Source organism: Hyperolius riggenbachi, chromosome 8 (assembly GCF_040937935.1).
Source record: "Hyperolius riggenbachi isolate aHypRig1 chromosome 8, aHypRig1.pri, whole genome shotgun sequence".
In the NCBI taxonomy this organism is placed as follows: domain Eukaryota; kingdom Metazoa; phylum Chordata; class Amphibia; order Anura; family Hyperoliidae; genus Hyperolius; species Hyperolius riggenbachi.
Genome location: NC_090653.1, coordinates 271,945,997 through 271,964,331, shown reverse-complemented (window position 1 = coordinate 271,964,331; position 18,335 = coordinate 271,945,997). Strand labels below are relative to the sequence as shown.

General features: G+C 44.3%; 1 protein-coding gene across 5 annotated transcripts in view; it reads right to left on the bottom strand.

Moving 5' to 3' along the window:
• PRRC2B (proline rich coiled-coil 2B) overlaps nucleotides 1–18,335 on the bottom strand; it is a 162,504-nt gene that overhangs the window by 80,389 nt on the left and 63,780 nt on the right. For all 5 annotated transcript variants that reach the window (XM_068248862.1, XM_068248865.1, XM_068248866.1 and 2 more), the window contains exons 2-3: nucleotides 11,420–11,589; nucleotides 2,606–2,783 (exon numbers count right to left, since the gene is read on the bottom strand). In XM_068248862.1, coding sequence (XP_068104963.1) covers nucleotides 2,606–2,783; nucleotides 11,420–11,534 — 293 coding nt within the window. In that variant the 5' untranslated portion in view covers nucleotides 11,535–11,589. The remainder of the gene's footprint in view (nucleotides 1–2,605; nucleotides 2,784–11,419; nucleotides 11,590–18,335) is intronic.

Here is an 18,335-nt window from a genome sequence, read left to right as displayed (position 1 = left end):
GGCCCAGGGAGAAGAGCCAGATGGACGCCGTGGTACCTCCCGACCTACGGTGGGCTGCAGAAAGCCCCAGGCGAGTACAAATTTTGTTTTTATTTAGAGGTCAGAGTCCCTTTAAATACACCTACTTACCTATGGAGAGGGAAGACTCTGGATCTCAAAGAGCCTTCCCCGTTCCTCTCACAGTCCCAGCGCTGTCCCCGGTTCAAATGTTTCCATGAGTGCTTCCGAAATACAGGTGGCTCCGTACTGTGCATGTGCATACACATGCATGCGCAGAACGGAGCAGCCCATGTTTGAAAGCACTCAGGGATGCTAGTGCTTCAAAAGGGTTTCAAGAAGACCTGAAGGCATATTTGTCCAATACGTGCAACGGGGGTGACCACGCTGGAACAAGGGGATAGTGAGAGGAATGTGAAGGCTCTATAGCAGTGGTCCTCAAACTACAGCCCAAGTGGCCAAATGCCGCCCCCTGCGGCTTTTTCACTGCCCCCCTCCCGCAACACAAAATGTATAACTTATAGATGCGGCCCGCTGCACTTTTAAATATCAGCGGGCCACATATAGCACATAACAGTGCTGGCACCACCCATCCACATATAAGCCAGTGAGCAGTTATCTGCTGGCTTCCAATCCAATTCCGCATCAGATGACACTGCTGTCCAATTGGATGGCAGCTTTTCACCTGGGTATGCTTTACTGTCTGGCTCCCAAAGACATTCGTCGGGTGCCATGTGACTTAAAGGGGAACTTCAGACTAAACATACTGTCATTGAGTTACATTAGTTATGTTAATTAGAATAGATTGGTAATATAATCTCTTACTCGCCCTGTTTTAAAAGAACAGGCACAGGTTTGTGATTCATGGGGGCTGCCATCTTTGTCATGGGGGCAGCCATCTTTTTGGTTGAAAGGAGGTGACAGGGAGCAGGAGACACAGTTCCAACTATCCTGTGTCCTGATCACCCCTCCCAGCTGCACATGCTAGGCTTCAAATGTCAAGTTCAAAATGTAAGAAAATTATTTTTTGCACCAAAACAGCAGAACGAGAGCAACACCATCAGAAATCCCATCATGCTTTGCACAGCATCAGGGGAAAAATGCCCGGGCAGTTTTCTTCTGTGTATCTAAAAATGAGGCTTGTATAAGAGAAACAAAGTTCTGATGCTGTGAAACTGTTAAAGAAACACCAAGCCTTTTCAGTGCTGCTGAGTCGATTTTTAGTCTGGAGGTTCACTTTAATGGCTGCTGCTGGGAGTTCTCCGGGTATGATCGAGGGGAATTGGCAATGTAATGCAAAGTCTTTTTCTTAACGGAGAGACATACGGGCTGCGTGTGTTAATAGGCACTGTTTACAATAGTTAGATAAAATGTAATGTTTTTCAACATCATTTTATGTATGTTCTGGCCCCCCAGCAGTCTGAAGTATGTTGACCCGGCCCTTGACCGTAAAAGTTTGGGGACCACTGCTCTATAGCATCTTCCCTCTCCATTGTTAAATACTTGACTTTGTCTTCAGTTTTACTTTACATAGGCCCACTAAGGCCGGATTCACACTATAAGCACTTTACTGAGCGCTGTGTGATTGATTGGTGCTTTCTAAAAATTTCTCCCATTCACTTACATTAAAGTGGATCCGAGGTGAACTTTTACACATTGCATAATTGTGTTCCTTTCCTATTGTTTATAGGGCATTCCTCAGGCCAAATACTTTTTTGTTTTTGTTTTAATACTCTAATACCCTATAAACTAAAAAAGCCACGCCCACAGGTTTTCAGAGAGCCAAGGCAGTAGCAAGGGCTCATGGGAGCTCAGTCTGGGCAGGAGGAGGGGGAGGTGTTACTAGCCATTGGTTTCAGAGACAGAGGGGAGGAGGGAGGAGGAGAGGTGATTAGGCTGATTGCTCAAGATACAGATAAGCCTGCCTCGGTGTAATGTTTACAAACAACATGGCCGCTGTCATTGTATCACAGGAATAAATAATCATATTCTGTTAAAACTGTTTGCAGCTAGATTTGCTGTGTAAACCATCTAAACTTTAGGTAACATATATAGACAAATTACTTGTTATAGTTAGTTTTTCATCTCGGATCTGCTTTAAAATCGTAAATTTTTTTTATTTTGTTGAAATTGAATGGGAGAAATTTAAAAAAAGCGCTAATCAATCACAAAGCGCTCAGAAAAGAGCTTATAGTGTGGATCCGGCCTGATTGTTGCCTGCGATTGGTCAAGCTCAGCTATGACATATCAGAGGGGAGTGGCCACCCTACCAGTCCAGGCAGTATGTAAAGTAAGTGAAAAAAATAGGTAATAAACACTTTAAAACTAATTTAATATCACTTTTCATAACTACAGCTTGACTTATAATCAGCAGGGAAAACATCATCCTAACATTCAAGTTTTTACCGACCACAAAACTGACTGATTAGCTTGTAGCTGGTTAATTATCTAGCAGCTAGAGGCTTTGACAGTTTCAGTTTAATCCCCCTCCTTGGTCCATGAGGATTTGCATATTACAAGGATTTTTTGCTCATTACTGCTTGTTATAAAACATCTCAAGCTATTACCATACTCCTTCACTAGGGGGCAGACTGGCACCGCTACTCACCTCTTTTGGTCTGGCTGCTCTTGTTTGTTTGCCCATCCCGTACCGTCTTTGGGCACTATAAATATATTGGGGTCGTTTCCTTTGTTCTCAGATTTCAAGCTTGGCAGGTTCGCAGGAGGTGGCATACGCCGGGCAGCGGCAACTTTCCCAAGACTCTGTAAGCCATGTCTAGGTATAACTAGAGAGAGAAAAGGAAAACCGTCATCAATGCAGCTCGCCATCTAACATGTGTACATAAAGCACAAAACGGAGCAGAGTGCAGAAAAGAAAAAAAACTTACTAAACCCCAAGAAAGGCAGCCTAGGCTGCCAGAGGCAGAGCACAGCTAACAGCACATAGGCGGCCCTTTCCCACTTGTATCAGTGTCCCAACTACACTTGCCATAAAGTGATCCTGAACTGATGTATAATGAAATGGTAAGGCTGCATTGTAGGTTACAGTTTCCAGGCTGCAGTGTCGCCTGGAAGGACATTGTTTAAAGGAATTTAAAATTGCCCTAAACGCATATCAAAGTCTTTAAGAAGTGTAATGTTATTAAAGCAGAGCTACATAAAATTCCTCTAACAACCAATTATTGCCTACAGTTTTCCAATCTGCCTTTAATCCAAAAGTTATATCCTCAGTGTAAAAATCTATATAAATATATTTGTGGCCAAAAAAAAAGAAAAAAAAATCAAAATTAGGATTAACCACTTAAATCTGTCTGGACGGATATATCTGTGCTGCTGCAGTGGCGGCGCGGGGCGTGCGGTTGCACGCGCACCCGCCACCTTCCGTTAGCATTGTACCCATTCATTGATCTAAGTCCACTGCAGAAAAACCTACGGCCTCTCATCACAGGCCGCAGTCTTTCTGCGAAAAATAAAGTTTCCCGGCCTTTTTCTAGTTCCTGGAAGCGAGATTGTTTGCTTCCAGGACTTTTTGACTGTGGCCATCTTGTGGCCAAATAGTAAAACTACATCCACATACATTTTTTAATTAAATATACACATTATATAACTGTTCACCTCCCACACCACAAATTACCCAAATACATTTTTTAATAAAAATAAAAAAAACAAACCCAACATAGTTACCTAAGTGTCTGAACTTTGTAAACATGCATGCCAAAAGAGTATATTACTTTTTTCTTTTTTAAATTATAAGTTAGTAAATAGTGATGGACGCAAATTGAAAAAATGCATCTTTATTTCCAAATAAAATATTAACGCCATAAATTGTGATAGGGACATAATTTAAATGGTGTAATAACTGGGACAAATGGGCAAATAAAATACATAATACGTAGTTTTAATTACGGTAGCATGTATTCATTTTTAACTATAATGGCCAAAAACTGAGAAATAATGTTTTTTTCAATTTCTTTCTTCTTCCTGTTAAAATGGATTTAGAAAAAAAAATAATTCTTAAAATGTGCCACCCACAGAAAGCCTAATTAGTGGCGGAAAAAAACAAGATATAGATCAATTAATTGTGATAAGTAGTTATAAAGTTATTGGCGAATGAATGGGAGGTGAAAGTTGCTCGGATGCATAAGGTGAACACTGTAGGCTGAAGTGGTTATAGTGGACCCAAGTTAAAAATACAAGATTTCAGAAATAAAATCTATTTTCTAAATTATAATAATAAATGGCAGCCTTTTTTCAGCTGCATGATGACAAATATAAAATATTTTACATTTATTGGAGGAACCCCTCCCTTCCTTTCAAATTGCCGGGATTTTTCCAGCAAACTGGTGGAGCAGATGGTGTCCGGCAATGGAGGAATTGCTAATGGCTGCCCCCAGTATAACCCTAGCTATGAAAAGAGAAGGGTGAAAAGCATGCACTGAAATGATCATAGGTTTGAAGGAGTGTTTATCTTTGTATGTGTCAGAGTGGTGCAACTAAATATTTTTAATTAAAAAAATGTTTGGTTTGGGTCCGCTTTAAGTGGAAAATGTTAGTCGATCCTACACAGTGGAGACTGCTAATTTCTTTTTAAACAATACCCAGTTGCCTGGTAGCCCTGCTGACCTATTTGGGTGCAGTAGTGTCTGAATAGCACCAAAAACAAGCATGCAGCTAATCCTGTCAGATCTGACAATTAATGTCAGAAACACCTGATCTGCTGCATGCTTGCTCAGGGTCTATGGCTGAAAGGCAGAGAATTAGGTAGACAGCCAGGCAACCAGTATTGCTTAAAAAAAGGAAATAAATATGGCAGCTTCCAAATTCCTCTCGTTACAGTTGTCCTTTAACGGTCCATAGATTTGCACTGTACTGAACATATTTCATGCTGAAATCTATTGCAAATCAGTGAGCAGTTCAATGCCGACCTGATCAGATGCAGATTGATCTGTTTGCCACAATCTATGCGTGTATGGCTGACTGCACAGTAAAGGTGCATACACACATCAGACTATAGTTTTTAGAAAATGAAAGATCACAGACCAATCTTACCACCCTCCATGTAGTATGAGAGCCATACTCTACACAGTCTATTCTATGGAGCTGAACTCCACATCAGAAAAAGATCTGTGCAAGATGCTGCACACACAGATGCTGTACAGACACAAAAGATCAGTATCTGCAAAAGATCTGTTCCTGCCAAAAATCCATTCCTGCAAATTGCAATGATAGTCTATGAGATCTCCAGATCATCATACACACATGATTTAACTGACATTTGTCTGCAGATCAAGCAATCATCCGCAGATCTAGAAATCCATCCTGGTGGATCTGATCTGCAGATGAATGTCAGTTAAATCATGTGTGTATGATGATCTGCAGATCTCATAGACTATCATTGCAATTTGCAGGAATGGATTTTTGGCAGGAACAGATCTTTTGCAGCTACTGATCTTTTGAGTGTGTGCAGCATGTTTGTGTGCAGCATCTTGCAAAGATTTTTTTTCTTTTTTTCTGATGTGGAGTTCAGCTCCATAGAATAGACTGTGTAGAGTATGGCTCTTATACTACATGGAGGGTGGTAAGATTGGTCTGTGGTCTTTCATTTTCCAAAGACTATAGTCTGATGTGTGTATGAGCCTGAAGACTTTCACATCTAGTGCCACAGCAGAAGGTAGAAAATTACTTCTACCATGAACCATGTAGCCTCCATCACTTTCCGACAGATTGCCAGGAAGTGTAAAGAACATTAACAATGGCAGCCGTGCAGAACACTGTGGTCCCATTTTCCGATTGTCACTAGTGATGGTCATGCCTAGGACAACTCAGAGAGGCATGTGATTTGTTTGATCAGCTGATAGATTTGCAAAGCTCTGATTTGCTGAGATCCTGCTTTAGCACATGATCGTGACGAGCAAACCAGAGACTTGCATATCTATCACCTGACCAAACTGATCACATGCGTCACCACGAGTTCTCCTAGACATGATCATCACTGGAAATGTCTCTCCAACATGTCAGAGTCCCATTTGAAAGAATTTCATGACGGGTCATAGGACTGGGCATTTAAAGGACAACTGATGCAAGAGGGATATGGAGGCTGCCATATTTATTTCCCTTTAAGCAATACCAGTTGCCTGGCTGTCCTGCTGATCCTCTGCCTCTAATACTTTTAGCCATAGACTGTGAACAAGCATATGCAGATTAGGAGTTTCATGCTTGTTTCTGGTATTATTCAGACAATACTGCAGCCAAATAGATGAGCAGGGCTGCCAGGCAACTGGTATTGTTTAAAAGAAAATAAATATGGCAGCCTCCATATCCCTCTCACTACAGTTGTCCTTTAACCTCCTTACGACCTTGTCGTATAGCGTGCACGCGACTGCTCCCCAGGACCGCGTAACGCCAATTGGAGTTAAGTCCTGGGGGGTGATTTGCAGGGGAAATGTCTACATCATCAGTCTACTAGTGGCGATCGCCAGTAGCAGACTGTTAAATGGAAAAAACGCTGTCCATTTACATTGTACAGCGGTGCGATCTACTGCAGCACTGTAATGGGGACAGCCGTGTCACTCAGCTGTCCCCTCTGGAGGCTCACAGAGCAATCAGCTCACATAGGCTAATGCCTATGAGAGACGATCGCTGGGATTGGTGGTGGGGGGGGGGGGGGGGGGGAAATAAAAAATATAAAATAGAGACTTTTTTTTTTTATAAAACAAAGGAAAACGTTATAAAAAAAACAACAAAAAAAACCAGCGTGAATCAGCGATCAGAGCCCACCAACAGAAATCTCTGTTGGTGGGCAGAAAAGAAAGGAGGTGTCATGTGTGTGCTAAGTTGTAGTGCTCTGCAGCGAGGCCTTAAAGGAGAACTGTAGTGAGAGGGATATGGAGGCTGCCATATTTATTTCCTTTTAAGCAATACCAGTTGCCTGGCAGCCCTGATGGTCTATTTGCCTAAAGAAGTGTCTGAATCACACCAGAAACCAGCATGCAGCTAATCTTGTCATATCTGTCTAAATTTGTCAGAAACACCTGATCTGCTGCATGCTTGGTCAGGGCCTATGGCTGAAAGTATTAGAGGAAGAGGATCAGCTGAATAGCCAGGCAACTGGTATTGCTTAAAAGGAAATAAATATGGCAGCCTCCATATACCTCTCTCTTCAGTTCTCCTTTAAAGCTGCAGAGCACTAAATTGAAAAAATTAGCCTGGTCACTAGGGGTGTAAGTCTACGGTCTTCAAGTGGTTAAAGCGGCAAAAAAATTATCTCACAGATCTTAAAGTGGATCAGAGATAAACTTTTACTCATTACATAATTGTGTTCCTTTTATATTGTTTATAGGGCATTCCTCAAGCCAAATACTTTTTTTTTTGTTTTAATACTGTAATTCCCTATAAACTAAACAAGCCTCGCCCACAGCTTCTCCAGAGTGCCTTGGCACTCTCCATGTAGCAAGGGCTTATGGGAGCTCAGTCTAGGCAGGAGGAGGTAATTACTAGCCAGAGATTTCAGAGGCAGAGGGGAGGAGGGAGGAGGAGAGCAGGGTGAATTTGTCACAGGCAGAGAGCTGGAGATGCTATTAGCTTTGCCTGTGTGTAATGTTTACAAACAACATGGCTGCTGTCATTGTATCACAGGAAGAAATAATCATATTCTGTTGAAGCTGTTTGCAGCTAGATTTGAAGTGTAAACTATCTAAACTTTAGATAAGATATGTAGACAAGTTACGTTTTATAGTTAGTTTTTCATCTCAGATCCGCTTAAGTTTGACACTTAAGTCAAACAAAAAAAATGAGTTTTACTCACCTGGGGCTTCCAATAGCCCCCTGCAGCTGTCCGGTACCCTCGCCGTCTCCCTCCGATCCTCCTGGTCCCGCCGGCAGCCACTTCCTGTTTCGGTGACAGGAGCTGACAGGCTGGGGACGCGAGTGATTCTTCGCGTTCCTGGCCACAATAGCGCCATCTATGCTGCTATAGCATATATCATATACCATATAGCAGCATAGAGGGTGCTAATGTGTCTGGGAACGCGAAGAATCACTCGCGTCCCCAGCCTGTCAGCTCCTGTCACCGAAACAGGAAGTGGCTGCTGGCGGGGCCAGGAGGATTGGAGGGAGACGGCGAGGGCAGCGGACAGCTGCAGGGGGCTATTGGAAGCCCTAGGTGAGTAAAACTCATTTTTTTTTGTTTGACTTAAGTGTCCCTTTAAGTACATTCCCCCCCTTCTGCTTGAGGCCACCTGTAGATTCTTATTTTTGTGGCCATTAAAACACAGCTTTAAAAAGCAGCTGTCAGCCATACTATTTCAGAAAACAAATACACATATGTAAGTAGATAAATACTTGCTCTGCTTACATAGCATATGTATTGCACTGTCCACGTTTTGATTTTAGTGATTTTTTTCTAAAGTAAAAAAAAAAAAAAGAGAGAAAATCCTTCACTATTTTGAAGCCAATTCTGATGTAATTTCCTCCCTTAGTCTCCTCTGCCTAATTGTGTATGCATTGCCCGCCCTTCACTATAGAAAGTGCATTATCTCAGCATGAGAAATATTGGCCAATCAGAGGAACAGAGGTGTGTGTGTGCGTGTGGGGAGGCGGGGGTACAACAGGAGGGAAAGAGGATTCAGCCAATCAGGCTGCATTAGTTAAGTCTGAGGTGAAGTACAGAAGCAAAATAGGACAACCCAGCATGCCCTGCAACTTCCTGTGTACCAAATAAGAGTCAGGTAAACTGGGGAATTATCATTTATAAACAAGAAAAGTAATAGCGATTTTAACTTTTGGATTGCCAGGTTAGTATCATTATTGTTTACCAGATAAAAATAAAGAATTGATTTTAGATTTTATGCCCGATAGTTACTCTTTAAAAGGCAAAAGAATGCCTGTAGTCTGCTTGTCAGGATTGAGTTACTGTTTACACAGCAGGGCTAAGGCACACAACATAAGATAGTTTGGCAGAAGGCTCGCTAGATAACTTCCGATATTATTTTTGATCATTTTTCAGATTGATTTCTCATAGAAATTAATGGAAATTGATAAGAAAAGATTTAAAAAAAATCGATCTGAAAATCTGAATCGGCTGAAAAATCTCATTGTGTGTACCTAGCATTACAGCTCATGTTCTGTAATGCACAGGCTTTTCAGCAATGCTGCTTCCGGTAGCCTTTAAAGACACTTAAGTGAGAGGAATAAGGAGGCTGCCATATTTACTTTTAAACAATACCAGTTACCTGGCTGTCCTGCTGATCCTCTGCCTCTAATACTTTTAGCCACAAACCCTGAACAAGCATGCTTGTTTCTGGTGTGATTCAGAATCTACTGCAGCCCAACAAATCAGCAGAACAGCCAGGCAACTGGTATTGTTAAAATGAAATAAATATGGCAGCCCACTGATCACTCACTTCAGGTGTCCTTTAACCACCCTGGCGTTCTATTAAGATCGCCAGGGCGGCTGCGGGAGGGTTTTTTTTAAATAAAAAAAAAACTATTTCATGCAGCCAACTGAAAGTTGGCTGCATGAAAGCCCACTAGAGGGCGCTCCGGAGGCGTTCTTCCGATCGCCTCCGGCGCCCAGAATAAACAAGGAAGGCCGCAATGAGCGGCATTCCTTGTTTTGCTTACATCGTCGCCATAGCGACGAGCGGAGTGGCGTCATGGACGTCAGCCGACGTCCTGACGTCAGCCGCCTCCGATCCAGCCCTTAGCGCTGGCCGGAACTTTTTGTTCCGGCTACGCTGGGCTCAGGCGGCTGGGGGGACCCTCTTTCGCCACTGCTCGCGGCGGATCGCCGTAGAGCGGCGGCGATCAGGCAGCACACGCGGCTGGCAAAGTGCCGGCTGCGTGTGCTGCTCTTTATTTGAAGAAAATCGGCCCAGCAGGGCCTGAGCGGCAGCCTCCGGCGGTGATGGACGAGCTGAGCTCGTCCATACCGCCCGGCTGGTTAAAAGGAAGCCAAGGTGTGACACCTATGGAAGCTGCCATATTTTATTATTTTTAAACAATACCAGTTGCCTGGCTGTCCTGCTGATGCTTCTGGTCAGTAGGGTCTAAATCACACACCTGTAACAAGCATGCAGCTAATCTTGTCAGATTTGTCATGGACATCTGATCTGCATGCTTGTTCAGGGTCTTTGGCTTAAAGTATTAGAGGCAGAAAATCAGAAGGACAGCCAGGCAGTGTTCATTATTTAAAAAGAAATAAACATGTCAGCCTCCATATATCCCTCTCACCTCGGGCTCCCTTTAAGCCGCGTTACAAAGCACCATCGTAAATGTGGCCTTAGGGTAAAACCGTATTCAAAGCTTCAAACTGATGCAACAGATATAAAATTAAAGGGCAACTGAAGCGAGTGGGATATGTAGGCTGCCATGTTTATTTCCGTATAAGCAGTACCAGTTGTCTGGCTGCCCTGCCTCTATTACTTTTAGCCATAGACCCTGAACAAGCATGCAGCAGATCAGGTGTTTCTGACATTATTGTCAGATCTGACAAGATTAGCTTCATGCTTGTTTCAGGTGTGATTGAGGCACTACTGCAGCCACTTACATCAACATGGTTGCCAGGCAACTGGTATGTTTAAAAGGAAATAAATATGGCAGCCTTCATATACTTCAAGCAAGCCCTCAAAACACATTTCTTTAAAATAGCCCACACTCTAACTCTCTGTCAATCACCCTTACCTCAGTCCTACCTTATGTGTCCCCCCCACCGTTTAGATTGTAAGCCTTTGGCAGGGCCTCCCCCTCCCTTAGTGTGTCCTTCTTAATTTTACTACCCCGGCAATTACACCCTTCTCATGGACTAACTCAGACTTGTTTTGCCGGGTCTCTGTAAAATGCATTTTATACCGTGATTGCATGTATAACCTTGTGCTATGTTGTATAACCGTTTGCTACCTCTGTCTGTCACCCCTTGTTGCAATGTATGTATCCCTATTTATTGTCCAGCGCTGCGTAATAGGTTGGTGCTTTATCAATACAATAAATAATAATAAATAATAATAATACTTCTCACTTTAGTTGTACTTTAAGATACCATTTATTTGGCACATCCTGGAGTTAAAGCGGACCAGAACTCAGAAATTCCCCTCTTCAAATGAGCTCATCTGCCATGGCAGTCATGTGACGCAGGGAAGAGATCAGATTAGTAATAAGAATAAAAAAATTACAGTTGTGATTAGCACAGATGAGGGGGGAATTCGACAGGATAAACTCTCTAAATATATACAGGGTGCATTTCTCTGTTTTCCTACTGTTCAAGAGTGCAGGTCCACTTTAACCTTTCAAATACAAGCACCATCTCTCCTGGAGAATTGTGGTGCTCAGCACTACAGCTAAATTACAGCCAAAATATGCCAAATTCTTCTACCCATTGTGATGAATAATTTTTCACAGTAGCAAGAAAAAACAAAACAAACATTACCTGTAGTTCTGACTGTTTCTATTGACTTCCCTTTATACTTGTCAAACAGGTTGAGAGACGAGTACTTGCTTTTCCCATCCTTTCCCTTGGATATCTGCCCCAAACGATCGGACATTGCGATGAAATGTCATCTAGTAGGGAAATTTTTCTCTGCGCCTCTCCCGATCTGCCTGTTAGGTGACAAAGAGGGAGTTGTTAATTGTGGCTGCTGCTCTGAGCACATTGTAACAGTGACAATACCCACAGCATCCCAGGTGCATCCACCTGTCTCTATAGCAAATGCTTCCTAATGCTTAGCAGAGAACCTTATGTAACAATAGGAATACCCCCTCCGAGACTGATCCAACAAGTAAGAATTACCAGGCTAGAATTGCTGTGTCCACTTAAAGGAACACCATCGATTAACATGTTTTTTTAACCTGGGATTGAGAGAATTATATAGTATTATTATTATTATTATTTAGTATTTATATAGCGCCGACATATTACGCAGCGCTGTACAGTGTATATATATATATATATATATATATATATATATCTTGTCACTAACTGTCCCTCAAAGGAGCTCACAATCTAATCCCTACCATTGCCATATGTCTATATTATGTAGTGTAAGTACTGTAGTCTAGGGCCAATTTTAGGGGGAGCCAATTAACTTATCCGTATGTTTTTGGAAAGTGGGAGGAAACCGGAGTGCCCGGAGGAAACCCACGCAGACACGGAGAGAACATACAAACTCTTTGCAGATAGTGCCCTGGCTGGGATTCGAACCAGGGACCCAGCGCTGCAAGGCGAGAGAGCTAACCACTACGCCACCGTGAAGTATATATTTCACTTGCTTATCTCTTGTTTACTGTATCAAATTCCATTCACCAGATTGCCAAATCTGATGGAAAGGTGAACCATGAGGGCCCGTTTCCACTATCACGAATTCGCATGCGTTGCCCGCATGCGGATTCGCACAGTCAGTACAAGTGGATGGGACTGTTTCCACTTGTGCGTTTCCCCACACGTTTTTCTGTGCAGAAAAAATCTGCAGGGTAGGGCCCTCAGAATTCGCCTGCGTGTGGAATGCAGGCGAATCGCACGCAATGTATTTAATAGGGAAATCGCATGCGTTTTCCCCATGCATTTTTTGCCGCGATTTCGCATAGGTATTAATGTTAATTTACACAGGCAGTGACATGGTTAAATTCGCATACAGCCTTACCTATGCGAAATCGTGGCAAAAAACGCATGCGGAATCGCACCCGCATGCGATTTGCCTGCGGTGATTCGCCGGCGATTCCGCAACGCTATAGTGGAAACGGGCCCTGAGGGGAGGAGGCATTCCCTCACACTACATCTGTTAACCCCGTGTGTGAGAAAGCTCTCAGCAGCTGCCTGTGTCCTGTATCTCTGACTGAAGTGTCTGAAGTGAGCAGAGGAAATGTAACTTGTTATAAACGTTTGTAATTGTATGTGAAACCTGACACCACAGCTTTTCATACTTTTTTTGCTTTCAGAGAAAATACTCTGTAGTCTGCTTCAATGCAAAGCCAGTGTTTTTTTGCATATCAGACACCCCTTACACAAATGATTTGTTCAAATAGAGCTAAATCCTACACACAATGAATTAAAGCATTTGCCTCTGATATTCAACATGAAAAGTAGGAAAATGTTTACACAGCTACTTAAAGGGACACTTAAGTCAAACAAAAAAAATTAGTTTTACTCACCTAGGGCTTCCAATAGCACCCTGAAGCTCTCCGCTGCCCTCGCCGTCTCCCTTCGATCCTCCTGGCCCCGCCGGCAGCCACTTCCTGTTTCGGTGACAGGAGCTGACAGGCTGGGGACGCGAGTGATTCTTCGCGTTCCCAGACACATTAGCACCCTCTATGCTGCTATATGGTATAGGATATATGCTATAGCAGCATAGATGGCGCTACTGTGGCCAGGAACGCAAAGAATCACTCGCGTCCCCAGCCTGTCAGCTCCTGTCACCGAAACAGGAAGTGGCTGCCAGCGGGGCCAGGAAGATCGGAGGGAGACGGCGAGGTCACCGGACAGCTGCAGGGGGCTATTGGAAGCCCCAGGTGAGTAAAACTTTTTTTTTTTTTTTTACTTAAGTGTCCCTTTAAGACATTATTTGTACATTGTTATTTTAGAACATGTAGGAATAGTGTACCTAAAAGAAGCCAGAGACGGTAAAAACAAAACATTTGATACTTACCCGGGGCTTCCTCCAGCCCCATAAGCACATGTTCGCCGCCCTACCGTGGTCTGACATTCACTTGCAATCAGCCCCGGTAACTGGTTCAATTGCGTCAGTTTATTTATTTATTGTATTTATAAAGCGTCAACATATTACGCAGCGCTGTTGGGGTCTTCTGCACATGCATGCTTATAGGGCTGGAGGAAGCCCGGGTAGGTATAAAATATTACATTTTTACCGTCTCTGGTACACTTTAAAGCCCTGATTCAAACTTATAGACACTATTATTACTGAAACGTGAAATAAAGGGACTAGGGCCTCGATTCATAAAGCATTCCCGCATTCGGAAATGCTGAAAACGGCTCACTTTACCGACCACACAGCAAAATCTGTATTCATAAAGGCTTTTTCCGCATGAAAAGCCGACTTTGCGAGCAGAGTGATCAATCACCGCCTTGCGCGGTGATTATCATAGCAAAAGTAACAAGTAGTCAATTCATAAAGATTAGAGGTAGCGGTATGCGGACAGGTATTACCGCTACCTCTGATGTGGCGAGAAGCGTGCGGAATACATTGCAGTGAATGGGACAGACCTCCCAAGCAGCTGCAGAGAGAACACCGCACGGAGGGATTCCGCCTGCTTCTCCTGTTTCCGCACGTCTCCCGACAGCCTAACGCCTGCCTACAGCGGAATATCTCCGCACGCCTGTCACAACTAGCAAAATTTTTATGAATTACCACCCTGAAGGCGGAAATACCGACAGCGGTGTTTCCCCGCTCGACGTTACCTTCCCGACAGCACTTTTATGAATCGAGGCCAATGTCATATTTCATCCAATGTTCATACTTTATACAGCCATCCCAGAGAATTCCCTTATGAAAATTCAGCCATCTGACCCAGATATTCATCCAGAAAGCCAAGTGTAGGCAGCGGAGAGAGATCCCTACCTTCCAGTGCTACCAAGCAGCAGCCAATCAGTACAAGAAAAGATGCTTCACACACACAGAGGAAGTCTACATTGCTTTTTATCATTTTGTTACAAGTTACAATATTGTACACAGAGCAGTCAAAAAATTAGATACACCCCTTATTTGAAAGTAAACCGGTCTGACAGTGACGTACCAACGCAGAGTTGCTTATATTAAGAACGCTCAGCTTCAGACTATATAGTTATCACAGAAGGTAATGTCAAAATGGGTGAGGCAAAATATTTAAAGGGAGTCTGAAGCCAAAGTGTAAAAATAAAAAACATACTCACCGAAGCAGAGGGGTCTTATAGAGCCTTCCCGTTCTCTCCTTCCATCGCTGGCATCCCCATCAGCAGTCCCTGACTGATGGGTCACCCGCTGGGCGAGGCTTCGGAAGTCTTCGGGAGCCAGAGTATTCCCAAAGACAGGCCGCTCCTTACTGCGCATGCACAAGCACGCTCTTTCACGCATGCGCAGTACAGAGCCACCAGGACTTGGGTTCCTAAAGACTTCTGAAGCTGGAACCAGGGGACTGTGAGAGGAATGGGAAGGATCTATAGGCTCCAGAGCCTTCCCTTTCCTTAGGTATCCGTTTTTCTTTTTATTGGCTTCAGACTCACTATAAGTGACTTTGAACGAGGGATGATTGTCTGTGCAAGAAGAGCTGGTGCTAGCATCTCTGAAACAATGGCTCTTTAGGCCTCATTAACACTATACGCGTGGCAGTGCGCATTTTGGCAGCGCATGTGGCATGCGATCAGCAAGAACATCAGAAGTGCATAGACAGCACTTCTGACACTCCGACTATGCGTGCTGTACTGAATGGGATCAGCAGCACAACACGGGTGCGGTTGCTTCCATGTGAACGAGGCCTAAAGATTTTCTCGCCCAACAGTATCTTGGGTGTTTAGAGAGTGGCAGTTGAGAAAAACAAAACTTGAAGCGATAAGGACTATTCTGGTCAAGAAAGGCTGGTGAACGAAAGAGGTGATAGGCGAGAAGCATGCTTAGCCCACAGTAACAGAAGGGCAACAACATGACAAATTACAGCTAAATTCAGTGCAGGTGCATCACAAAGCATATCCCAACGCACAACAAGACGGACTTTGCAAAGGATGGGCTTCAGCAGCAGGAGGCCATCAAGACTACCCGAGATATAGAGATATATATATTTACAAATATAAATAAAGTAAAAGATGCCTGTTGTGCCTTGCCACTGTGCCCGATCGGTCTCAAATTGGTTTGAGGAGTTTAACCAGCTTCACTGGCCAGCTCAGTCACCGGGCCTCAATCCTATTGAGCATTTGTGGGATAAGTCCATGCCAAGAAGAATATTTGCTGTGATCCAAATGTGGACCAAAGCAAAGGGTGGACCAACTCGTTATTAGAGGGCAACTCATTTTTTGGCCAGTGTACAACATGTTGTAAGTTGTTTTAAACAAATTATTAAAAGCATGTTGGAAACTACAGGAGAGGCGACTGGGTAGGAAGGGATGATGACTGGAATGCTTGGGCATGAATGGCCACCACTTGCTATGTCTGTCCCTGTATAGCCCCCCTGCAGCTTTGCCTCTCTAGTTCCTGAACTCCAGCAATACAGAAAACTATTACAGTCCTCTCTACTTCAATGCTCTCAGCATGAGGAAACATCCAGGCATCCCAACAATGACAAACAGCCCGTGCCTTTTAAGCAGCTGTTGCTCTGTGAAAAAGAAAGAAAAAACCTCAGACGGGACTCTCAGCCTACAGGGCCGAAATACCGAAGCTACGGAAAGGCACAGCAGCATAATGCCAGCCGGTACATCACAATACACACGCAATGACTCAGTGAGTGATTCACACAAGACAGGGGAAACCAGGGTATGCATAGAATACAACCAGAAAGCTTTACCAACGTGTTTCCAGGAACTGTCGGAGACTGTCTGTATTTCTCATAGCAACCAATATGGAGGCCAGTTGGAGGCTTCTGCGCATGCGCGGCCCTGAGCTGTGCACACCTTGATCGCGCTCCTGTTGCCAGGAGTGTCCTGCGCATGCGCAGTAGCGATTCCCCCATACTTCACATGTGCAGAACGCTGCCATGCATGGGGACGCCATGAGGTGGTATGTGGCTGGATTTCAGGGGGTCACAGCTGCTGGCCGGAGGGTTTTGGAGGATGGCGCAGGCACAGGATGACGACAGAGGACTGGAAGAAGCACGGGAATCCGCAAAGCACCACTGCACATGTAATCCTATGGGATTACTCTCACTGCTGCAATGGCTGCACGTTTGTGATTACCACAGATCGCAAAAACGCTCTGCATGCAGCATTTCCAACAATTGTGATCCTCATTCACTAGAATGAAAATCGTAAAACGAAATTGCCAAAAAAACAGTAATGCAAAAATCGTGCTTGCAATCTATAGGCGATTTATGATTTGCACTTACAAGCTTGAACCGAGTGTAAGGCCTGGAACCCACTAGGAGCACTTTACTAAGCCTTTTCTGAACGCTTGTGATTTGAAAAGCTCTTGCTAATTAAATGCTATGGGTGTTATCCCACTTGAGGGATGTGATTTTTTTAAAAAAAATTCCCCATTACATTAGCAAGCGCTTTACAAATGACAAGCGCTTAGAAAAGCGTTGCTAATGGGTCCCAGGCCTAATGGTGTTTAATAATAATAATAATTGCAGTATTTGTATAGCGCCTTTCTCCTGTTGTACTCAAAGCGCTTGCGAGGCAGCCACTAGAGCGCACTCAGTAGGCAGTAGCAGTGTTAGGGAGTGTTGCCCAAGAAACTCCTTACTGAATAAGTGCTGGTTCACTGAACAGCCGGGATTTTTTGAATCCGGGTCGCCTGTGTCAGAGGCAGAGCCCTTAACCATTACACCTTCCAGCCACTGCTAAACAAGTACTGCGCCTACGCAAAACACTCCAGACCACATGAGCACGATCACGAGCAGCATTAGTGCAGGTGTAGTTGATGCCAACCTGGCGAGGTTGGCATCTGCAACAAAGGGGACCCCGGGCCACTGGAGCTGCGGCGTGAGACAGATTGGCTGCCAGGGGCAGGTGGAAGCCCCAGGTAAGTAGATCTCCTTTTTGTTTTACCTCGGATGTGTAATTTAAACTCAGACCTCCTCTCTGCTCTAAAATGTACACAACAGCACAATAACCTTTAGGGCCCGTTTCCACTATCGCGAATCCGCATGCGTTGTCCGCATGCGGATTCGAATAGCCAATACAAGTGGATGGGCCTGTTTCCACTTGTCCGTATTGCTGAGCGTTTTTGTGTGTGGGGAAAATCTGCATGGCAGAGCCGTCAGAATTCGCTCCCCGCACACTGCTATGCGAATCGCATAAAATGTATTTAATAGGGAAATCGCATGCGGTTTTGGCAGGCGTTTTTCCCCACGATTTTGCATAGGAAACAATGTTAATTCACACAGGCAGTGACATGGTTAAAAATCGCATACATACTATACATATACCCTATGCGAAATCGCAGTAAAACGTGCATGCGGAATCGCAGGCGCATGCGATTTCGTCAGAGAGGGAATTAGCGGTGATTCTGCATCGCACAAGTGGAAACGGGCCCTTAACCTCCCTGGCGGTAAGCCCGAGCTGAGCTCGGGCTATGCCGCGCAGGAGGATTTCTCCGGCTCTACTGGGGCGATTCGCCCCATTCAAAGTGCTGTGCGCGCAGCCAGCACCTTGCTAGCCGCGCGCACAGCTTGATCGCCGCCGCTCTGCGGCAATCGCACGCAGCGGC